General features: G+C 46.6%; 1 protein-coding gene across 1 annotated transcript in view; it reads left to right on the plus strand.

Moving 5' to 3' along the window:
* Nucleotides 1-25,868, plus strand: part of LOC138467979 (serine palmitoyltransferase 3-like) — a 1,171,530-nt gene that overhangs the window by 288,327 nt on the left and 857,335 nt on the right. Inside the window, exon 3 of the mRNA XM_069608334.1 lies at nucleotides 9,239-9,393. Coding sequence (XP_069464435.1) covers nucleotides 9,239-9,393 — 155 coding nt within the window. The remainder of the gene's footprint in view (nucleotides 1-9,238; nucleotides 9,394-25,868) is intronic.

Consider the following 25,868-nt stretch of genomic DNA (forward strand, 5'->3'; position numbering starts at 1 on the left):
CCAACGCTGAAGTATCTCAGGGTCTCTAACAGCCAGTCCCACCTGACCGAGTCGAGAGCCTTGACTGCATCCATTGAGGCCACTGCACAGTCGACCCGAAGGTGGTTAGTACTAGCTATCACATGATACAATCTCCTTGAATTCCAAGAGGTGCTCCACACCGGGGCGTACCCAGTCTGGTCAGTATGTACCAGGGCTCCTATTACCTTTTTTAGTCTGTTTGCCAATACCGCTGTAAGGATCTTGCAGTCCTGGTTGAACATTGGAAAGGGTGTCTATAGGAACTGTAATATAGCTGGGATTTACCAGGATTGAGGATGGGCACTATGGTGGACTCCTGCAGACTATGAGACAACATTCCCATCTCATAAGCCTCTTCTAGCATCTCCAGAGGTTTGGGCACTAGTATGTCCGCATACATTTTGTAGAACTCCCTCAGGAGTCCATCCGGCACCGGGGTCTTGGCAGTCAGTATGGCCAATATTACAGTACAAATTTCGTCTAGGGGGAGTGGGGCATTCAGCATGTCTACCTGTTCTCCGTCCAGTCTTGGCAAGGCAATCTGAGCCAGACCCTCCCTGATGTCTCCAGCACACTCCTCTGGTCCGCCCGAATACAGGGATTCATAATATCTAGAAAAGAAATCATTAATCTCTCCATGTGTTTTCACTGTGGTTCTACTCTCATCAGTGATGGCACTAATCATGTCCCTTGGCTCTTCCCTCCGACATAGCCATGCCAATAGTCTCCCAGGTTTGTCCCCTTCCACATGCAACCTCTGAGTGTATTTGGCGAAGTCGAATCTTCCCAGTCAGTCCCATTCTGGAATGCATTAGAGCGCAGCATTGTTATTTCCACAGACCCCTCTCCCAACCCCTCCACGGCACCCTCTGCTGCCGCAATAGTGGCCTCAGTGTCAGTAGGAGCTAGCATGTGTCCTGCCTGAGGCCACCCATCTTTCCAATAGCCACCCCCCCGCATGACTATCTTAGCGTTGCTTAAGGTGCTGGTATTCACAACGCTATCCATGTTAATGTCAAAATACTTCTCAATCCTGTCTCCTAAGTATCCCCGGAATGCGTCATCCAGCAGGGCGTTTGCCCTCAATCGCCAATTAGGGATCCAAGGTCTCCGCGAGGTTCTCTGCCATGTGGCTATCAATGGGGCTTGGTCAGAAAGAACCCTTGCCTTATATTCAATGGCTACAAACTCGTCCAAGGTCTCCTGCCCAGTGAAAATGTAGTCAATGCATTTGTGCACTCCATGTACGGCCGAGAAGTGCAAATAGCTATGAGTCGCTCCATACATTGCCCCCAGATGTCCACTAAATCTAAATGTCACAGCAGTGAGCCCAAGGTTTTAGCTGGTGGGGCCGGGTTTCTGATATTTCGTGTCTGATCGGTCTACAAAAGGATTAAGGGTGCAATTAAAGTCCCTGCCCAGACCCATGCGGCCACCCTATAACTAGTCAGTCTTGAAAAGAGTGAAGTAAAAAAGACTGTGGCATCGTAATTAGGAGCGTATGTATTTATAAAGCGTACCTCTCTATTTTCCAAAAACCCATGTACCAGAACCATTCTGCCCTCGTCATCGCCCTTGGACTCCAGCAATTGAAAAGGCGTACTCACACCCCATGTGAGAATGCCTCTAGCGTACGCTGACAATGGAGAGACATACAGTTTGCTGCCCCACTTTCTAGCAATCGTGGCCTGCCTATCAACTGTAAGGTGCGTTTCCTGCAAAAACACAGCTTGTACCCCCATCCTAATCAGATACACACGCACCCTCAGTCTCTAAACATAACTATTAAGGCCCTGGACATTCCATGTAATTACTTTCAGGTCGCTAGCCATCCCTCTGGTCCCACCAAGCCCCCTGTTTTCTCACAGACCCACCCCTCCAACCGCCCCTCCCCTCAAGGGCAGCTTCCAAACAGCAAGAGCAAGAAAGACCAGTATACGCATCCCCCGGCAGCCAGATAGCTTGTGCTAGCCGCATATGAAAAATGAAAGATTGCAGTAATGTTACCCATACCTGTGTATTGACTGTAAGTGTGACCTTGACAACATTCCAACCCACCAACAAACAAGTCAACTATTCTCGGCAAAAGCTGATGAAAAAGAAAAAACCCACAAGGGAGGTAACCCAACCACTCCCCCCACCAATCCAACCCCCCACGGCCCAGCAGCAGATCACACTCTCAGGCACAACCGCCTCTCCTGCACCCACCTCCCACTCCTCGGGTAAAGTGCAGCAGCTTGATGCCGCAAAACAGGCATCGCAAGTTTATTTATTGGACATTTTTATGGCGTCTATACACAAGTGTTTCCAGGCGCCACAAGACAAGAAAGGGAGGAGGGGGGGAACACGGGATATAATATGAAAAAGCAAAAACATGAAAAAAGAGACAGTTATATTGGCCTTGTGATAATCCTACCGTGCAAGTGCTTTAGGATAAGTGCAAGGGGAGGGGTGGAGGGAGAAGTGCAATAGTGGGGGGACCTAAGAAGGGGGGATGAGCAAGTGCTGTAACAGGCCGCAGCGATAAGTGCCAGGGGAGAAAGAGGGCAGGGGAAGGCGAAGTGCAGTGGGCAGGCGGACTGGGTAGGGACAGTCCGGGTGAGGGCGTCCAAAGGCAAGTGCTGGCGAAGAATGCTGGTAGGGACTGTTAGGGGGTGGTCTGGTCCCTGTAAGATTCAGAAAGGGACCAGGCCCTAGTCGCAGTGGCAAGTGGAGAGCTAACAGGGGAGGGGGAGATCAAAGGCGGAGGAGAAAGGAAGGTTTTAAGAAGTTTCCGGAACTTAAGAAGATCCGGTTGAAGTCTGATGGGGAGGGGGAGGCTGTTCCAAAGGGAGGCGCCAGCAGAGGAGAGGGATATACCATCCACATTCTGCTTGGAGAAACGTCTGACCTGCAGAGAATTGGAGCCAGAAGAACGAAGGGTTCGGGCTGGACGGTATTTAGGGATGGAAAGCTGGATGTAGAGAGGTCCCATGCCCCAGACAGCCTTATGGATGATGCAGAGGGTTTTGAATTTGATCCTTGCAGTCACCGGGAGCCAGTGGAGAGACTTTAGGGCTGGAGAGATGTGCCCCCCCAAGGATAAGTTACAACTGGGGTGAGGCCGTCGCCTGCAGCAAACGCCGTCAGGGCACCAGCCCTGCGCTCTGGTATCTCAATGTTACGTGCCCCGCAATCTGTTAGCATCCGTCTCCCAATTCCATCCATGCTATAAGGGGAGAAGGTTAAAGAGATGGGGTCCCTCATGAATAATGACGGCACTGTGCTATGGCGCATTATTCCCTCTGTCTGGGAGTTGTGGTATCCCCTGTGTTTCGATTCAACAGTGTGCCTCTGCTGTGCTCTCAAAGAAGTGCGACCTACCACTGTGCAGCACCTTAAGCTTTACCAGATAAATCAACATGTATCACAGGTTTGCCCGCCGTAGTCGCTTGTTAGTGGGCCCAAACATCGCTCTTTGTTGATGGCCCAAGGCAGTGTAATCAGGGTATATCGCCAGCCTCGGGGACGTACAGACAATAATCCCCCCTCTCTAAAAAAGGCCCATATTCTCTCCCTCTCCTTATAGTTCATGATTTTTGCAATCAGTTGTCCCAGGGGACTTGGGGGACCAGGCGGGGGCTCCGCTCCAGGGACCTGTGGGTGTGCTCAACTGCAAAGCCTTGCATGAGTGTGCCAGGGCCCACCTCTAACAATAACATATTTTCAACATATGCCATAGGATCACTTCTCTCTTCTCCGTCCGGGAGACCAAGGATTCTGATGTTATTTCTCTGGGCCCGCCCCCTGCATCCTCAACTCGGTGTTCTAGGACCCTCACTTTATCAATCAGGTCCCTTTCTTGCGCCTGAGTGGTGGTTATGCTGCCCGTATTATCCTGCACCCGCAATTCCGCAGTACCCAAGCGGTCTGTGAGCGCACGCACATCTTGTCATAACAGGCCAACATCCACAATGACTGCGTCAATCTTGTGTTCCAGTGCCGTAATAAGTGCCGCAAATGTTGTCAGAATGGGACACTCACCCTGCAGACCTACCGACGATGAGGCAGCTACCTCCATGGTGGTGTCTGATTGATTCACAGCTCTCCCCTCAGTCCGCGCAAAGCCCTCCATAACTGTCTGTCTGTCCTCTTCACGATTTCTATTTGGCATAGGCAAATAAAGCCGGGGCGCTGAGCTGGCGAAGGCCACTCTGGTCAGTTTAATGTCCACAATTGCCAGGCACAATGCAAATCTAGCAGAACAAGGGTGCCCAGTCCTGAGAACAAGTCCACTTAGGAGCTAAGTTGTTGCCCCGCTTCCTACTATGAATGCCCCACCAACCACCCCACAGGACACTAAATGTCACGGATCAAACTCAAATCCCTCTGCATCATCCATAAGGCTATCTGGGGCTGGGGAACCACGCTATCTACAACTGGCTCTCACCAAATACTCTCCCTCCAGATCCCTATGCTCCTCCGGCCTCAACTCTGCGTGCCAATCGCTTCTCTAAACAGCGAGCTGGTGGCTGATCTCTTTCCTCTGCTGGCTCTCCTCTGGAACAGCCTCCCCCTTCTTCTCCGTCTTGAACCAGATCTCCTCAAATTCGGAAGCTGCTCATGACTTTCCTCTTCACCTGCTCCTTCGCCTCCTCCTTCCATTGCCAAACCCCACAGTCGCAGAGATTGGTGACCAGGGTCCCTATGTGTCTTTCTGGGTCCTGCCCCCCCCAATTGCCTTTAGCCTCCGCCCCCTCCCAGCACTTACCTTTGGGAGCCCACTTGCCTGTGCCGTCTCAGAGGCCTGCACTTATTGTATTGGCAGTTGACCACTCTTACCAAGTGATCTCTGCCAGGCACGTAACAGCTGCTTGCAACCTACTCCCTAGCCTTTCCTTCTGTGGAACTCCTAGCACTTACTCCCCTCCCTCGTCCCTTCTCTCTCTCTCTCTGCACTCGCATGTTCTGAATGCTCACAAGGCCTAGTAGAAACGCCTCTTTCTTTCTTTTCATTTTTATTATATTTGCCTTTCATTCCCATGTTTCCTCCATGTTACCCTGTGGGCGCTTTGAAACACAATTTACTTGCTGTATAAGTGCCTTACAAATGCACAGTAAAATAAATAAATACAAATAAATAAGTGTGGTGTTCACTCTGCCAGCCATGGCTGCCTGCACACTCATGTCACCCTGATCCCCTCTAGAGTCCCAGGGGTGGACCACCTGCTCCTCCTCCTGGCCTTAGCCCCTGGATGCCTGATGTCCCAGCAGGGGTTCCCTCGGGGGCATGCAGGTGCTCTAAAAATGGGCAGATCAGCATGCTTATGGCAAGTATACAGGCACCTCTCACTCAAGCCAGTCCCACCAAACGTTTTTTTAACACATTTCCTCACAAATGTGGGTGGCAGGGGAGTTAGGTTTAGGTATTTAATTATGATAGAGGGGTGTGGGAGAGTTGCTGAGGGGTCTCCACCTGCATTTTATTTGCGAGGAAATGTGTTTTAAAAAATCCAGACAAATGGGCCTCGAGCAAAGTTTCATGAACAAACATCATAGAACAGCATTGTTACACTCCCTCCATTTGTGTGTGTGTCACTCTGGTCCTTTCTGAACATCCTATCTGAAGTCCATTGACCAATAAAATGTAATATGAAGTCCATTGAGCATGATTTAGTATTTTCACCTGCCACACCCTTACACTCCTGTCTATGGATCATTGTTTAATGTTGGCACACCGAGAATGCTTTCTTCTACTTTCACTTCCCTGCACTAGTCTTCAGACTAAGCCTGAAATAGAATTTCTTTAGTTTCTCCTTCCCTTGTCGGAATTTCATAGTATATGGAAGATTAATGAGGTATGCCTGTCTGAAGCATAAAGGTGGGCAACAGTTTGTGGGGAGAGCAAGCTGTGGAGTCTTCATTGTCCAGCACAGCTAATGCTTTCTGTAGCTTCCTATATTCGCTGTACATAAAGCTGTCAAAACCCTTTGCTTATTTCAAGTCTTCATACAACATACAAAGATTTTCGTTGTGAATGTTAAATATGCATTTGACACTGCATAAGCATCAATTAGGCCAGAACACATTTTTTCCCTTAAAGAGTGATTGAAGGATTAAGGCACAATGAGGATTCAGCAAACAATGTGTCCAACCCCCAGACTTTGAACATCTTCCCCCAACAGTTTCTCATTAATGTTCTTCTGTTTGTGTCTCATGTTTACTGTGTCAAGTAGTCAGGGTCCACAGGAATTTCTATTGTACACCAAAGTTCCCTACTTCTTGGATTCCTATAAAGTACCCCTTAACACCACCTGCCCATAATGCCCAGAATCTGGCACTGATTTTGGATTTGACAAGTCACTACCATACAGTAACCTCAGATAAGTAATCCAAGACTAGGGCTCCACCTCACTGACGAGGCCCAAACAGGCCGAAACATGTGTCTGGGGTTGCTGTTGGTACTCTTGTTTAGAAGAGAATTGCCAGGCATTTCGGTGTTGGACTGCTCTTGGGCAGGACAAAGACTGATATGTAGTGGACCTTTCTCTTCTGTGAAAGGATAGTGAGCTAAAGACTCTGGTTGAGACTCTAACCCGGGATATAGGCCGCTAGTAGAGAAACTCCAAGAACCCCCCCTTGTTTTTGCAAAACCCAGTTGGTGCCTTCTCTCAATTTTCCACTGCCCTCTCCACCTTATTTTAATTTTGTGTACCGCTGGTTGGGTCCATGCACAGTGATAATGTTTCAGACTGTTTACTCATTTGCAGTATTGAATAAAGGGAAGGAGTTGAGGTATTTCAGCAGATGCAAGCACATCCTGATTAGACCTAAAATATGGCATTGAAGGTGTAGCACACAGAAGAGGAAGCTCATGCATGTGGGCCATGAACATGGTAGCACGATTCAGAATGGACAGGGATGTGATATTTTAAAAAAAAGGAGACCGTGCTTTGTGTGATTGATTTGCATTTTATGACTTGAGAGGTCGAACCCAGAATGGTGTCCAATAAAATGTGTGCGCCCATTGGAAGGTCAACCTTCTCAAGTATGACCGGTTTTGATGATCCTGTACTAGCCTGTGATGAGGGGTTTTCTAATGTAGGGTCCAGTTCTCCAGTTCTTCAGAACATTGATGAAGAAGAAATACTTTGGTAGAATCTTCCCCTTAAGAACCCAATTGGAAAAAGTGCTGTGTGGATTCTGGAATCAAATGTCTACTGAGCTCCAATTCCTCAATTTGGTGGAACCCAGCGCTATGCTTTAATAACTGCACTGTATCATGGTCTTCCTGGCAGACTGCTGGCATCTGGCGCCTGGGGCAAGTGCATGATGGTGCTTCAATGCTCTCATTTGATTTCCTTAAATTCAAATATAAGCTTAGGGCTTCTGAGGCTGGCCGCTATCAAGTCCTTTGTTAAGTTTTTGTGAATGCACTAGCACCTTTAAATGCCTTGTTGCATGATGTCCCTCCATTAATCCACCTCTCCAAGAGCTCCCCACTCTCGGCCTCCACTATATATAAGTTGCTGATGCAAGCATGTAGCAATACTCCTACAGAGCGAGGTAAGGCCTTGTGGTCTCTAGAATTGGGTTCTGAAATATTGGAAAGGAATTGGAGTCGAATCTGTGCATGACCGTCGAGATATAAGATTGATCTGAATCTGAGGTTCACTCAACAGAGAATCGTACATGGTATATACTGGACACCTTTAAAAATGAAGCAATGCTCCCCGGCTCCCCTTGTCTGTGCGTGTTAGGATTATTCCCAGTGGGTATCCAATTATCTGTTGATCAACTTTTCTGGTTTTATAGAGCACTTCTGATAGCAAAAAAATAGATTCTGAAGTGTTGGAAGAGTGACACGAGGCCAACAATTGATGGCTGACTACAAGATCTGGCTATTCCTTCGAGTAGAGAGAAGACAAGCTTCTCTTTTGTCCCTAGTTTCTGTCCATCCTTTCCTTTCTCAACCTTCTGAGCACTGTACTCCCTGTAAATATTGTACAAAACTTGTGTTGAAACTTTGCATGATTGCTGTTTTATTCATTGACTGTTGTTTGTTTGACTTCTATTTTAAAATTTCAATAAAGAAGGTTTAAAAAAAAGAAATAATATACCTGGTGCTTAAACTATGGGCACATATGGTATGGAAATGCAGCTATCGAAGAATGCACAAAGTCCACAAGAGGTGTTTTACCATCAATAAAATGCCCTAGGGTATGAGGTTCTCTCAGTCTGAAGTTTTCCTCGAAATCGCTGGTCTATCAGTTCTGACTTTGTTATGCTAAGGGTGAAAAGAAGATAAACCGGCATGGGGTGGGGCACAAGGGGATGATTTGTGGAAGGACGGGAGCCAGTTATTTAAAACCTTTAGTAAAATAGATGTACTTGAAAATGTATATTGTCCGGCCGTTGTATGTGTTGCAATGAGGAGAGTTTTGTAGATGAACAGAACATATAACACATTGGGCTAGTCCGCCCATCTTATTGATCTGCCTGCTTTGGATAACACATCTTTATGTGCCAAGAGTTCATCTTTATTTTCCTTTACTTTATCACTCCCTTGTTTATTACATGTCTTTTGGAGCATTTTCTCCATATTGCACTACACCATGGCTTCACTCTGAACAGTAGTTGCATGTTTTGGTGTTCTCCTGTTTCTATTAATCGGTAGCATTTTGCCTCCCCAAGAAATTCTGCCCCCCCCTTTCTGCATTGTAGGCAAAGGTGTGTAGCAAAGTGACAATCCACGACATTCAGGAAAGGAGGAACAGTACAAAGGTAAATGACTTTAGTTCTCCATTTGCAGCTTAAGCACAGCAGGGTGCACGTTCATATACACAGATATCGTTAGGTCTTCCCCCCTTAGCCACATTCTCAAGATGCCATTCACAGAACTCTCCACCAGCACACCTGAATCGCCACCAGAAATACAACACAGTGCTTCACTAAATCTCTACCCCACTTTCTACTCATCACCCTCTCTCACCTGCACGTAAGAGAATGTTGTGTGGACATGCAGGAAATGGGGTACTCAGTATTTTTGCGACTAAGTCAGCTGTGTAATGAGTGCACAGAAACACCTTTTTCAGAGGTTTTTCCTTTTATCTTATGGTATTGTAAAATGTGTTGCATGCTTTATTGTTGTGGCCTGTTGGAGAATACAAATTGTGAGTGGTTGAGGGACTTTAAGAAAAAACAATAAATAGAAATGTGTTTAATGTTTTGAATGCAGGATTTTGTGCCACTCTATCAAGACTTTGAGAACTTTTATAAAAGGAATCTGTACATGAGATTGCGCGACCTCGTCAACCGCCCGATATGCAGCGTACCAGGGGCTCATTTTGACCTGATGGAGCGGTTCACTGATGACTACAACTGGACGTTCAGGTGAGCCATTTAACTGTCAGTGAATTTCGGTTCTGCACACTCCTCCGTGACCTGCATTATTTGAAAAATGGAGAGTTATAATTGCACTTTGAACACTGTTTGAGCTTGTCCAGTTATAATACACACTGCCTTGCTATGTCTTTCTACATCTCTTCTTGTCATGCTCTTAGACTACTGTACCTCGTAGCGACAAGGAATTATGACACTGACCAAGTGGTGCTATGATGGTTGTAATGGACTTTTATTTAACATAAAAATAAACCTATGTGTCCTTAACTCTAATGGGGTTTCCCTACCTAAACTAAAGAAACTCTGGTGCTCATCAGGTACTCTGAGTCCAAATCAATAGGCACCCTCCCAGTCAAAAGGCTCCTTCTCTATCCCTGTCAGTCCAATAAATCATATAGGGCACGATTCATAGAATCATTTGTGCTGAAATCGGGGAGTCCCCATTCGTCGATTCATGTAACACAATGCGCAGGGCTTACCTGGGACCTGCGAGTAATCGGCGCTGGTCCAACACGTAACTGTGACACCACGAACGCCTTGCGTGAGACTCCAAGCAAAGTGCTGGCCGGCCCTGCGCAGCCACCAAACAAGGGGACGAAACACGTGGAATGGGGAACAACAAACGAAAATGTGGGCATTACGAGGGACGTTCCACAGTCAAAAAAATTGTACCGCCCATTCGCGTGCTAAACAACCGTACTCATGGAATCGAACAGGGTTCGCCGGTGCTAGCGGAAAAATACATGCTAATCCTGAATTACGTACGCCATGCGATAGCGGGCACAAACATCAACGCGCACACAAACAAATGCATAAAAAGCCAGCGCAATCAACAAACGCACGTATACAGCTGCAATGAATGTACAATTTCTTGCAGCAGTGGTTGTGGGACACCGCAGGAGGAGGAGAATGGCCAGGGCCCGGATCTTGCACCCAAGGGCCAGCCTTTTTGGGATACCTGACGACCAGGTCTATGCCAGGTTTAGGTTTCCCCCTCATATCATATTAGACCTGGTCACAGAGTGGTAAAATGACCTTACATCACCCAACTTGTGCTCCCAAGCACTGAGCCCCTTGCAAAAGGGGCTCACTGTACTGGATTTTTTGCCCACTGGGTCATTTCAGCGGACGGCTGCCATAGTTGGAGACATTTGACAGGCCACACAGTCACGCTACCTACGCCAGGAGTTGGCAATAAAGACTGCATGCTCCTCAGTCTACGGGCACATCTATATGCCCAGAACACCTGCAGAAAGGCAGGCAGTGGTCCAGGAGTTTTATGGGGTGGCGCACTTCCCTAAAGTGCTTGGTGCCATCGATTGCACACATGTTGCTCTACGTCCACCTGGGGCAACAGAGCATATATATCGCAATCGGAAACACTGGCACTCCATCAACGTTCAGGTTGTATGTGATGCCAAGGGCATCATTACTTCTGTCTATGCAAACTATCCTGGCTCCACCCTTGATAGTTATATATTCAGGATGTCACCCCTAAACCGGGCCATGGAAGCTGGGAAGCATGGCAACACATGGCTCATTGGTGAGTATCAATGGTCCTGCGCACGCATGCATGTCACACACAGACAAATATACCGTGCCAACTAATGAAAAACATTTTCACCTCTCCAGGGGACAGTGCCTACCCTCTGAGCACCTACACGATGACGCCAATACGGAACCCCACCATGCCTGCCCAAGTAAGATACAACACTGCTAATATTGCAACTCAGGGCATAGTGGAGCGCACATTCGGAAAGGCTCAAGTCACGTTTCCGCTCCCTTGACCACTCTGGTGGTGTGTTGCTATATGCACCGCCAGTAGTCTGCAGGATCATAGTGGCAGCATGTGTCCTGCACAGTGTTGCAACACAGCGTGGCATCCCAGTGGACATGGTGGCGGCACCCCATCCACACCCACAGGCCCACCGCTTGTGTGTGGTTGGGAAAAGGGCACATGCAGAGGCTACACGTACCCAGCTTCTGCCTACTTTTGTCACCTAACTCTGGAGTGCAATTGAGGCCGGTACATTCCAGGTGCCATTCAATGTTGACAATGGGCCAATCCCTTGTGCCCACAAAACCACCCTGAGAAAGTCCCCTTGGATGTGCTAATTTGTGTGCATCCCTTAGAACCAAAAGACTAATCATCATGTGTTGCCAAAAGAAACACATTGAACAGGTAGTATGCCACTAACACCATGCCGAACAATCTATTAAATCACCTCTGTGTCACCCAAACCAAACCATCCCCTATGACATGTGTAATAATCATTAGACTGTGTCATGGTATGGCGTGTCATGTAAAAGCATATTCATAAAGGCCCAATGCACAAGGCAAGTGTCTACAACCGCTCAAGGATAGATGGAACACGTGGAATAAAATCACTTGTTCAGAGCCCTTCCATATTTGAAACAATAATAGTCTGTACCAGCAGAGTAAGTGCATATTATACAATTAACAGTGGAGGTAACATTGAATTTGTCTGACAATGATTCTACAATTTTGACCAAGTGCATGAATGTGCCGCCATGCAGGGATCCAGGACAGGGTGGAACAAACAGACAATCTACAGGCATGGTGATCAGAACGAGCAAGTGCACAGACGTTTCCAGGGGAGTGGTAGGTGGAGGGTGTGAACAGGTTCGGGAGGGTGGACCACGTGCCTCCAGTCAGTGTATGCTGGGGTAAGCACAGAGAGAGGCAACTCTTTAGGGGCATTCACAAAGTGCAGTGATGATGAGGCTAGTGCAGGTCCCGAAGGCAAGTGTGCTAAACACTGCCCGGAGGTGCAAACGGCCTGTGAGACCGAGAGGTACATCAGACGGCCATTCATGTAGTTGAAAGGAAAAAAGGAGGGAGAGAGCAGAGTGATAGGTTAGCAAGGAAGAGGGAGAGAGAAGGAAGAGTAGAAGAGGAAAATCCTGAGTATTTCCAGGAACATAAGGAGATAAGACTCCATACGGAGGGCGCCATGGAGGTTATCCCAGAGTGAGGCCCCTGGTGAGGATAAAGATCTTGCTACAAATCTCTTCTGCCTGAACTTACTCATTCGAAGAAGGTTGGAGGTACATGAGGAGAGGGCTCGGGAGGGTTAGTATTCAGGCATGAATCGTTGCATATCGGTACTACCCAGGTACCACAAAGCCATGTGGACAATGCACAAGTCCTTAAATTTGATCCTTGCACCCACAGGTAGCTAGTCGAGGGAAATCAATGCCAGACAGAGGCGGTCCCTGGTCATGATGCCAAGGATAAGGCTTGTGGTCATGTTGTGTGTGAGTCATAGAGGGTGTGGATTAAAAGCATGGAGGGTGAGAAAGCGGCTGCTGCAGTAGTCCAGCCTGCAGATAACCAGGGCTTTGGAAACCGTGACCTGCTGTTGGAAAGTGCAAAAAGGTACTGTACCTCTGAGGAGGTGTAGCAGATAATTGTACTTTCCAGAGATGTCTGAAATGTGAAATGAGAAGGAGAGAGTGGAGGCGAAGATGACCCCAAAGACTATCACCCGTGCAGATGGGTGCGGCTGCAGGTCCAAGTAGGGGTCCCAATGCAAACTAGTTCAGTCCGGGTGGCGTAAAGGCACAGGTTGTTTGCAGCACACCCCGACTGAATCGTGGACAGACAGTCAGATGTGAGTGATGAAGAGGAGGCAGATGAGGGTATCCTCAAATAAAGTTTTGTGTCATCCACATAACACTTCCATTTTGAGTTGAAAGTGATAATCACACATGCAAAGGCAGCCATGTGCACGTAGAACAATTAGGGGGATAGCTTACATCCCTGGGGAATGCCCCAGTTTGAAACAGCCATAAAAGAAGGAAAGGGTTTGAGTTACCCCTGGGATGGGTGGTCAGAAAGAAATGAGGTCCACCATGCCATAGCCTGATCCGTGAACCTTGTGCACCACACCCACTGTAGTGCACCCCTTCTGCAGTGCTGCAAGTGAATAACTAACATACTGGTGAAATGTGTAACATCACATAAAGATCAATATAAAAGAAGATCATACCTGTCCCCTTGACATGCAGTTCACACTCAAATATCGGGACATGAAATACCCGTCATTACCTGGATCCTCAGACAAAGAAAAACATCAAACATAGGCCATGTAACACATACATGCAAACAACTAATTGAACAGCCACGGGCAATCCTCAGTGACATCCAACACGTGCAAAACACAAGTCACAATACAGCCATCACCATGTGTCCATGCACACATGCACAAACACCTGCACACTGCATGCAATCAAACACACAATACATACACACTCACACCTAACATCACCCACACTGTCTGTCCCCCTCAATGACATGCAGCAAATGTGCATGCAACACATCCACATTCATCACACAATGTCACATACACAATGCACACTTCACTCAGCTTGCTGCATGAAAATGTGAAGACAGCACATATGCACATAATTAATCGCAAACAAAACATGACCCTCCCTTGGAAGACTACCAATGCCATGATAATGCTGCCCATCACCTGCTTACTATTGGGACAGTGCACTGCACACAGACAAGGAAGCACATTATCATTGAACACATGTGATGTACATTGCAGAGGCATTCATCCAATAACCCCTAACCTTTCAAAGGGCACACATGGCAACTGGTTGGGGTCAGGTGAATGTAGACGATTATTCACTAACACAGCATTCATACAATCAATACCACCAAGAAATCATGACAATAACTGGGAGGGTTGACAATGCCACAATGCCTTATGACTGTTCAAAGCGTGCAAGTGCAGAGGTGATGTGAAGGCAAAATGTTTGCATTAGTGCATGGAGAAAATCTTGTGGTGAAAAGGGGAGAAAGGAACACACAAATGGAAGTGACAAGTCACGTGTTGATGCTGATCGTGAGCAAGTTCAGTATAAACACAGTACTTTACATGATACATGTGGGGGGTCATGACACCAAGGACACATAAGGGCATGGACATGAGTCACACTACTGCATCAATAGCACGGAAGAGAGTGGGCGAAGGAAGTGGAGAAGAGAAAGGACTTCATGATTAATGTGAGCTTAAATAGTTCATGCTCACGACGCAGAGGCAGAGTGAGTCTATTACACAGAAGGCATCACGCATAGGAAATTAACCCACCATCAGTCCTTATAATACCGAAGTGCTTCACACACAGGGAGTAGTTGCCAGAGGAATAGAAATAGAAGGGGAGTATTTCATCAGGAAGCGTTCAAGACAATACAGGGACCCAGACAGCCCTGTGGATGATACACAGGGATTACAATTTAATCTGTGCTGAGTCTGTGCGCTACTGAAGCCTCAATATTGCAGGAGAGGTGTTGTCTCTGGCTCTGAGTCCAATGACGAGTCTTGCAGACCTAATCTGGGTAAGCTGTAGGGGTTGCGGGGTGGACCAAGGAACACTTTGAAGTTGGATGTTGCAGTACTTTAGCCTGGAGATTACCACACCATGTGTAACATTGCACCTCTGTGTGATGGCGTGGAAGGGAACAGTGACTTTCAGCATCAAGAGCTGCAAGTCGGACTTCTTGACAATCTCCCGAATAAGAGGCATGAAGGAAAAGCTAGGCAAAGAACAATCCAAGATTGCTGCCTTGGGATGAGGTGGCAGGGAGTGTGCCCATGTAGGAAGGACAGAGTCAATGCCAGAAAGAGGCTGCAGGTGACCCAATAGGGACACTTTCATGTTCAAATGGCGCACAAGCAGAGGTAAATTGTACTGCATCAGGCCAGGATGGCTGAGAGGCAGTCATGGTGAATGAGGGTGCAAGTGTGTCAGTAGTAACATTGCAGAAGAGTAGTGTGTCGTTAGCATAGCACATGAATCAGTTCTGCAATGAGTCAAAGAAGCGTTGCAAAATGGAAATGTATATGTCAAAGATGCATGGCTAAATAATGGACACCTGCGTGATGCTACCGGTGTAGGCTGAGGTAGGGTAGAAGAAAGGGCGCCGAATGGTTCTTTTGGAATGTTTTTTTAAGAATGAGCTAAGCAAGTCCACTGGCTGTTCATGGAGCATCTTAATGAGGATGGAATGCCTAACTGTGTGAAAAGCAGATGAGATATCAAGGAGCATTAGGACAGCAGAGGATCATGACTTGATGGATATCACCATTCATTCATGTGTGTAATGGAGAGCAGTGTTTGTGTCCCTGGACAGTTTCAATCCACACTGGTGTCCATGGACATCCTCAACAACAACCTCATGGGCGTCAATTTGTCGAAGGGCTAACTTGTCAAGCAGTTTCCCCAGGAAGGTGTAGCAAGGAATGTGCCAGTAGTTTGGTGGTGTGGAAGGCCCTGCATATGGCATATTAAGGATGGTGTGCACAAGTGAGTGCTTGATGGAGGATGGAAACTAAACAGCATGAAAGGAGTTTTTGCAGAGATCAGCACGAGCAGTTGCCACAGAGGAGATGTTGCCATTGATGGAACAGTAGGTGCAGCGGCACCCCAGTTGGGGTGACACCTTCAACGAGTTGTGAACTCTGGTGACTACTTCAGGGTAAACATGAGGACATGCAGAAAATGAGGAATGATGATGGTGAGTGTCAGTGGGGTTAGAGGTTCGGCGTATTGTGTTTGAAGAGCCTGTCACAAGTCAGTTTAGTCAGTCATGTGTATTATCCAAACATATGTGATGCAAGCACATTCAAAAGGTACTGTGAAGGAGCTGTTGCAAAATATACAGTGGATGGCTTTGCAATTACTGAAATATTCACCTCTTGTACCTCGGCCAGAACCAGACTTGATGTCACAATGTACTGCTGCACATCAAGGGAGCCACAATGGAAGACATAAGCAGACAACAGAAAGCAACATGATTAATCAATCAACGATAAAATCATGCTAAAGGTACACTGTTAACCACCCGACCATGGTCAATGTAGACTTCATTGTCACAGCATACCAATGGTCAAATACTGCATCCCCTCAAATACAGCAGTACTATAGACCCAGCCACGTTGCACTAGAAGCTGCAAACACCATGGTGCAGCATGCATGTGAAAATCTGAAAATCATGAGAAAGCACAAACACCACTAACCCTAAAGTGCTGATACACAACATATCATCCCACAAGAATTCATACATAGAAACATTTCTGTGGCTTGAAACTGCTGCTGCACACCTTAATAGTTCATCCATAATGTGGACATGCCAAATGTGACATACAGCCATAATCCCACAAACCCGGCTAGCTAACTGAAGTGTGCCTCATTACACATTATAAAACTTCCACGAGACACACATCAGCCCAAACATCAGCACCTGCCACAGGCCACAAACAGTTGACCATGCTACCAAAACCCAAACAAACATGTAAGGGCTGCACAGTTACAATGCACATTTAGCATAATCAGTGAACAGTGCCCCCACCTATCCATCGGAAGAACATGACCGTACCCATCATTAGAAGCACTCCCAGTGAAAGAAGCACTCCTTAAGAAGTAGTGTTTCACACAAGCTAAGTCAATTCAAAGTGAACACACACAGTGGCACTCTCACATCAAACACCACACAAGTGTTAGCAAATCCCATTCACTTACCTGCACAGGGAACCCACCTGCCTTGCATATGATGCACACCGTCGGGAGATGCTTCGCCTAAATTGAATATCAAACATAGTAAGAGCACAAACACCATGAACATACATGCCATCACATGAGTCCCAAAGAAAATATGCAGACACCACCTACTGCAGGATCAACACAGGGAGAATGGAAATGAACAGTGATTATCCCAGGAGTACAGAGTACCACAACAGAGAGAGGGAGAGAGAGTGACACAGAGAGGGAATCCCAAGGAAAGGACAGATCAAGGAGTACACTGCCTGCTCTACAGATGTACAGTGACATGCAGTACAGCACAGTAGGTGCACCCATAGAGGAATACACATAGGTAGCTAATACAGTGACATGAGCCTCTCTTAAAATACCATACTGGCATGTCAGCATGCAAAGGACATATAAGATAAGCAAGACATGCGAAGTGCCCCGGCCTGGTCCTCAGTGGTAGTGGCCAGACAAGACACTGATGAATGCATCTGCAACATGAAGCTTTGGAGGTCATCCTGCATCACCTCATGGGATTGAAGGCGAGCGTCCCCAGATAGCACGACCCTCCCCGCAATGAGAGGCAATAACGGACTCTCCCACGAATGGGAATAAGGCTAGGACCAAGTGCGGGTGAGCTCAAGGTAAGTTTTATCTAAGTCAAATAGGGCATGCAAAGAACTCTGCAAACTCCGAGAGCGCTCTGTCTGACAATCGCAAAGACAGGCGTTTATATTTACAAAAAGTGTCATAGGCACGTACACACTATAGGGGGCACATGTACATGGGAATTGGGTGGCGTCGACTAACTATATGTGCAGCTGTGATGCATCGCTTCGTGGTTGGTGGACACCGCTGGGTGCCAACGGGGGGTGGGCAGGTCAGCTGGGCTCATCCGGGAGGCGCTGTCCGGTCAGGCGTGGTCAGTGTCATTGATGGACGTCTTTCTTGGCTTTCTGCCCTAAGGGCCATGCACACCCCATTCATTCAATGCTGCAATGTCAGTTGCCTTGTAAATCCTACAATAGGTTATTCTACAGGTTAATACAACACAGGAGGAATGCGAATTAGGTGGAGTACTTTGGCGATACATCAATACAGGGTTGTAGTTATCCTGTTGACTAGGTATCATAGGCCACAGGTTCGGGTCTCAGGGCACGGGGTAAGCTGTCCGAGCTTTGGGTCTCGTTAGAAGTAATAACGGATGCTTTTACACAATGTTGGTGCAATATTAGGTGTCTTCTTTTACAAGCGTCATTAATCTGGGGTGAACTGGTGGGTCGTGGGACCTATGAGGGGGCACCTCTGGCCTCTGGTTATGGCCGGATTTTGCTGCTGGGCTGTAAATAATTCAGGTGGCTGTTCGTGGCCATGTGAGCTGCAGGGGAATCATGAATGCTTGAAGCAGCTCCAGCCGAATTGGGGGAGGTGAGGCAGTGTAGCTCAGGCCTTTGCTTTCTCTGGCAGGCTTCAATGGGAAGGGAGGGGAGTTGGCCTTGGATATGCCTGCGATGATAGTCTTCTCGCAAGCTGCAAATTGTATTGAATTGCATTGAAAATGAAGGGATTCGTATAATGTAATAATGTATACTGTATAATGTATAATATCTAAAGGGTTACACGTCTATAATGTTTGCATCAGTACATAGTCATTTCAGAACGCGTTAACTATATCAACAGTTCTATTAGTCACTACAGGGTAAGTATTTGCAAGATTAGCAGCTTCAACATCACATTGTAAACGCGATACGTGAGGTAGCATCAGGGTTGGTGGAGCACGCAGGAGCAACAGACCAATACGGTTGACAGCAGTAATACATGTTAAACTCGTACATTTACATTTGATGGCATTCTATGTATCTCATTAAACAATTTACATGAGCTCACAATACTGTCACGCTTGTGTTCCTTTGCACTCTAGCAGCATCGGGGTAGTCATGGCATACGGACTTGATATCACTCTCTTTACATTACCATTAGCGAAGAATATAGTAGGAGGCCAGGGGCACTGAGTGGGTTTGAGTGTCGTAACCATGTTGTCACACAATAACATATTCTTCTATTTGTACAGTGTTTGTAGATTTTTGACACAGGGGTCGTGGAGAAGGGATATCATTGTAATACAATATATGTGTATATATGTATGAACAGTTTCTTGGTGTGGGATTGAGGCTTTTGTTTCATCGAGGACGGTTTACAGTTATTTTCCAAGCCAGCCCCGCTGCCCCGGTCACGCTGAGAATAATGATGCACTGCGGAAGGTGAAAGATACAGTGTTTGCTTTGCTCTAACACTAGCTCATGTCCGACTGTTCATGGGAACGGTCTTTCAGCGGATCTGCCAGGGAGCGGAGGCAACAGGGTAGGCAAGGATTCTCTCAAGGTGGGGGCCGTGCTGCATCGCACATGGAGTCATGTCTTAAGATGGCTTTCTGGTTTTCAAAATGATTTCCTGGGTCTAACCTAATACAGAATGTTTGGTCCATGTGTCAGCCAGTGGTCCACCCACCACCTGGGCCCTGGTGGCAGGGGGTCTCCTGACGAGCCATAGAGATCACAAGGCGGGGACTGCAGGGGAGGGGGGTCTCTTTGACCTGTCCTCCCATACATTTCCCCCCTTTCGTTAGTTAAGTAATGAATACCGTAGGTCCCCCAACCGCTCACATTCCTTATCATCAGGCCCTGCACACCCCCCTCAGGCTTTCACCCCTTCTAGCATATTCGTCTGGAGTACATGTCAGGTAAATACAATCTCTATCCCCCTCCAAATCCACCCACACCTCCTTATACCATTCAAGTTCCCGCGGTTCTCTTATTGTTGTGTGCCATAATCTGTCTATTATATCCCCATTGCGATATACCGGCACCATCTGGTATTTAGGCCCAGCCTCTTCACCTGTTTGCACTTGAGCCTCCTGCATAGCTTGAACTGTGCCTCGAGCATTGCCCATTGTCACCATCATCAATGCACCATTTGGTACTGCACCTGCACAACATCGAAGGCCCATCTGGCACACACAACAAATTAGAAGTAAAAACACTACTGTGGGCATCAGTAGTTTAACAGTCATTCCCAACCATGATGGGACCCAGGAGAAGAGGTTGTCGAACCACGTTTTTGCTTCTGCCCCACCTTCTGTTTTCATTCTTTCTCCTAGGTTGTGCACTGCTGCGATCACGTGGGACAATGTACCATTATCTGCGTCTTCAGAAGGTACGAAAGTGCAACATGCACTTCCAATTTTTTCGGCAAACACCTCGGTCCATTGCTGTTAATAGGTCTAGGACATACCTATTTTGCATTGTCATTAGCCGCAGGGCTCTCAGCTCTACCTTGATCACGTTGAAACCTTCTTTAGTGTCGTTTGCTAACTGGATCAGCTCCCAGTGTGTTATTTGGAGCCGCTTAGCATTTGCCCGTGCCTGGATGCTTGGAATGAGTGAGGCAAAGAAAAACTCTGCAGAGCTAAACAATCGATATCTGTCTGGGATCTGTGCCAATAGTTCTGAAGATGCTTTGGATATGTAGTTTGATGATCGCCTGTTTCGGGACAGCATTTCTTCCTTGTTGCCAGAGGACAAAACATACATTTGCGGTTCTTCTGTTGGTTGGGCCTTGTTTTCGTGGGGGGGACCTTGCCCTTTCCTGCCCCCACCGATGTGGCTCTCTGGTATAACCATTAGTGCTGAATGTAGTGTGGCCAATGAGCAACTGCCACTCCATGATTGTGGGAGATGCAAGTATGCCTGGCGGCCACACACCCAGTAGGTGTCCATGAGTGCTGCTGTCCCCTTCCTCATGTCTGGGATGGTGAGAGTCCTGTTGCAGTCTTTGTTTATTCCCATTGCAGTCTTTTCTTCCCCCTGGCAGCATAGTTCTTATGTTATTTCTTTCTGCAGTTTGAGCGGTTTCTCAATGGCAGTTACCCATGTTAACTTTGTGATGTGCTCCTTCCAGATGGGTGTACACGTTTTTCGATCCACTGCAGCTTTTCAGGTGACACTCCTCGCTGCGCCTCAGCTTTGCATGTAACTTCTTCGTCTTTCCATCTGTTGTCTGTGAATAATGTCCCCTTTATTACAAAAAATGGTTCCTCCAGGCATATTACGCCTTCCACTTTCGGGTAGCATGCTTTCTTGTTCTGCAACATGCTAAAAGTTATTTTGTGTGCCTGAAAGGTGTTCTTAATTCTGCACAGCGTAAGATGAAGGAGACATTGGGCATATATCAGAGGCAATTCTTTTGGTAACAACACCTTGGGTGTTCCTGAGGCATGGGGGATAAGGGAGCAGACATAGCAACTCTCATTTGTTGTTTGCTTGGCAGTTGCGCTCATGTCCGCATAACATTTATTAGTCTGGTGAGGGTGTCTTGGATCTTCCATTTGATCTAAACCAAGACCATGATACTAGTCATACTTCCTACTTCCCACCTCCCTTTTCCTTCTATTATTTCTAAGATATCTCGCAGCTTCATGGGCGAAGTGTGCACTATACCCCCCTTTTCCTACATCCCCCTCTTTTCATTCATCATATAAGGATGCAATCTTTTCTGCCATCATTTTGTTCTCTTTTTTTATTCTATGATATAATGTACTGGCTGCTGTAGGGGTGGTTACCTGTGTGGGCGGGGTAGTGGGGGTATTGTAAAGCCACGATATGACAGAAGGGTTGCGGTCATTTAGGCTGTGGGCATTGTAGTCAGAGACATTTGGCAGGGGAGTTATGCTAACATTCATTTCTGCACTGCTTTTCTTGGAGTGGTTGATTGTTTTGGGCGGTTTTGTGTTATATCCCCATACAAGCTTGTATCCGTTCCATAACAAAAAATCACCTTCTTTTGGCCTTTCTCTTGTTATATTTTCATTTGTCATATTACTTCTATTCTCCCCTGCCCCCTCATTCTTCTCGACAGAGATGAATGCTATGAACCAATAAGTGCTTATGCCCAACAATATCACAAAAAACAATACGATGCATACAGACAGTCCACATTTATACGAATATCTACAACTTTTTACTATAGCATCTCTACATCTTGATATTCTATTGCTATCCGTTGCGGGCTGCCCGTTTGTTGCCAAGGTTGTTGCTATTTAAAACATAAAAGTGCATTAAGCATATACATGTAAACATTTTCTTTTTTGTACTGTATCCACCAGACAGTTATAGTATGTGATAGAGGGAGAGCGAGGGGATGGGTGCAGAGAGAAAGAGAGAGAGAGAGAGAGAGAAAGAGAGACATTTTCTCATTCATATTTGATCACTTTTTCCATTTATCATTTCAATCGTAAATGTTATTCAGTTATCTTTTTCTTGTACCTGTAATTTAATTTCTTTGTTAGCATATTAATACACTTCTTTTCAACTGCACCTTTTCATTCAACATTTTCATTTTTTATCCTTTGCTGTTGTCTGTGCCCCCTCCTTCACTTCCTCCTGCACATTATTGTATGCCCTCCGTACATCAGTTAAATGTATCCAGTACCTCAGCCCTTTAACTTTGACTGCTGTTGGAGTACAAAAACTACCTTGTATGGGCCATGGAATCTTGGGGCACTCCATCTGCGCACAAAACTTCTAACATAGATAAAATCCCATGGCATCAATTGTCCTTGGGGGCCCTGTTCCACAAATGACACAGCTGTGTTTCCCTCTTATCTTGTAAATTGCGGTGAAACTTGTCTTGAGATGGCACGCGCTGCCCTAGTCAGTTTTTTCAGATAATCAGTAAACTCATCTCCCAATATCGTGGCGCTTCTGTGTGCATCTGAGTGTCTACGCAGCGGAGAATGTGCTGTGTGCATTCTTCTCCCGGTCACAATTTCATGCGGGGACAAGTGGTGGTCCTTACTTGGCTGGTTTCTCAGTTCGAATAGTGCAAGGGGTAAACAATACACCCAGTTCTTTTTGAGTGAGAAGCATAGTTTAGACAGTCTTCCTATTAACAGGCCGTTGATCTTCTCGACAACGCCATTACTTTGAGGATGATAAATCGAGCAAAGCTTGTGTTTAATCCCCAACAATGCAGTAACTTCCTTGAACAGTTCGTTCACAAAATAAGTGCCGTTGTCTGAGCGAATCACGTCGTAAATTCCCCAACGCGGGAATACTTCTCTCACTATGAACTTTGTGGTGCACTTAGCATCAGGGCGTGCACATGGACCAGCCTCAACCCACCTAGAAAATGGACATACAACTGCTATCATGTAGCGCGCCCCATTACACCTTTCCCCCATGTCTGCGTAATCAATATGTAGTTCCCGGAAGGGCCCTGTGGGTTTTGGAATTGTCCCTCTGAGTGTCCGTAATGTCATCCCAGAATTGTATATTTGACACGGTGTGCACTCCATTGCTAATCTTGATATATGTTCCTGGAGCTTTGGCACAAACCAATCTTCCTGTATCTCTGCTGCTATGTGTTGTTTGGCATTGTGTGCTGGAAAGTGTCATTGCTGGAACGCTATCTCCATCAATTTAATGGGCTTCACTACTTTACCTGTGTTATTTTGGCGCCATAGTAAATCTGTTGCCGACTGGCTGCAACCTCTTTTTTCCCACAATGCTTTTTCCTCATTTCTTGCTCCTTCCTGCAACTCTAGTATTTGCGATATGGGCATGGCATTGTACCCTTCTGGTAGTTCCTCACTCGCTTCTTGCTGCAATATGTACTCACCTGCAGCTTCCTTTTGAAAATATGACGCCTCCTTGGCTGCTGCGTCAGCTGCCGCGTTTCCCAAAGATACAATATCTGTATTAGACGTATGGGCGTGGCACTTCACGATTGCCACCATTGTAGGTTCTTTCAGCGCCTCAATTAATTCCTGTAGCAGTTCGGCATGTTGTACTGGTGTTCCATCCGCTCTGCGAAACCCTCTCCGCCCCCATCGGGCCAGACCACCGTGTACCGTTGTAGTCATGTATGCTGAATCTGTGTATATTGTGACTGTGCATCCCTTGGCTGCACGTAATGCTTCAATTAGGGCAACAAGTTCTGCTGCTTGTGCGGAAAAGTGTGATGGCAGGCGATACTGTACTAGCACTTCGTACTCACCTTCTTCTAATCTCACTACCGCCATTCCTACATGTTTTTCACCTGTATCCATGTCAATTGATGCTGATCCATCTACAAAGTACACTTCTCCTTCCGTTAGGGCATTTTCACTTACCACCGGGCCCTCTCCCTGTTCTCCTGTGTATGTTGCACAATCGTGCTCTTGCATGTCTTCTATTGTACATGGTTCTGTGATGAATGTCGCTGGGTTTACTGTTCTGCACCTTAATATGTGGATGTTGGCGCTGGATAATATTATCTCGTACGCTGTTGCTCGCTGTGTTGTTAGTGTGCTTTTTGATCTTTCCAGTATTGCGAAAAGGGAGTGTTCCACATATAATGTAACGGAGCACCCCATTACTACAGTGGCACTTTTCTCAATGGCAAACGCGGCGGCAGCGAGAGACTGTTCGCACCCGAAGTGGCCTTGCATAACTGCGTCGAGTGTGCCACTGTAGTAAGCCAATGGCTTGTGTCCCATGGATGTCTTTTGTGTCAGAACAGCTGTTATGAGTGTTCCCTTGCAGTGGGAAAACATGTAAAATTTGCGTTCATAGTGTGGGTTGGCGAGTACTGGAGCGCTTGAAATTAGCTGTTTTAGTGGCGCAAATGAGTCACTCATCTCTTTTGACCATTTTATTTCTTCATTCTCCTGCTGGGCCTCTTTGAGTGCTTGTAGTAAGGGTCTTGTGTATTCTGCGTAGTCTAGTATCATGCTCTGCAATAGTTGCACTTCCTAAAAACTTCTGCCTTTCTTTTACCGTTTTTGGCTCTTTTACTGCTGTGCTCGCTTCTACTCTGTCAGGTATTATCTTTTTGCCATCCTTTGATATCAGCTGTCCCAGGTATAATACTTCTGGTTGGCAGTATTGTAGTTTCCCTCTGTCCACTTTGTACCCTTTGTGGGCCAGCAGTGTTAGGAGGGTAACTGAGTCCTTCCTGCACTCTTTGTCATTCTGTGCGCAAATGAGCAAGTCATCTACGTACTGAATGATTGTGCTCTCAGCTGTCAAGTTTCCCAAGTCTTCGTGGAGGATACGATTGAATATACTGGGGCTCTCACAGTAACCATGTGGTAACCTGCAATGCTCATATCTTTTCCCCCCTAGTGTAAATGCTGTCAAGTATCTGCTCTCTTCTGCCAGGGGAATGGAGAAAAACGTGTTTTTCAAATCAACTACTGTGAAATGTGATACTGCAAAGTATCGATGCATGGTTCGGGACTAGGGGAAACTCTTTTTGTATGACGTCATTTAGTGGGCGTAGGTCCTGGATCATCCTCCATGCCCCTCCCTTTGCTTTTTTGATCGGGTAAATGCAAGTATTACATGGGGAATTTGATGGTATTATTATTCCCTGGGCCAATAAGGCACTTATCGTTTCTTTTATCCCTTCCTCAGCTTCACGGGACAATGGGTACTGTTTGACTCAGGGCAGGATTGCTCCTGGTTTTAGCTTTATCGTGACTGGGGTAACTCCGTGCAACAACCCTACATCATGGGGGCCTGTCGTCATCAAAAAAGGAAGGTGGTGCTCCTACCACAAGCATTAACTGTACAGGCACTTGTCTCGTTTGTATCAAGATATCACATGGTATCGCTATTTCCATTATTATTTCTCCATCACTTTCTGAGTCAGAAAAGAGATCCCCATCTGATAGATCACGTAAGGCAATGTCAGCATTGATGCACAACACAGTGCGCCATTCACACCCATCAATGTCCATACCAATTACTGCAATTCTTTTGGCTGATATCTGTACTGCATGCAAATCTAAAGATATCACTGACCCAGGTGTAATGTTTGTGCGTACTATTGGGCGGAAGATGAATTCTGTTGGTACCCTCCATTCT

This window comes from Ambystoma mexicanum, chromosome 4q (genome assembly GCF_040938575.1).
Source record: "Ambystoma mexicanum isolate Mex_15411 chromosome 4q, UKY_AmexF1_1, whole genome shotgun sequence".
Classification (NCBI taxonomy): Eukaryota; Metazoa; Chordata; class Amphibia; order Caudata; family Ambystomatidae; genus Ambystoma; species Ambystoma mexicanum.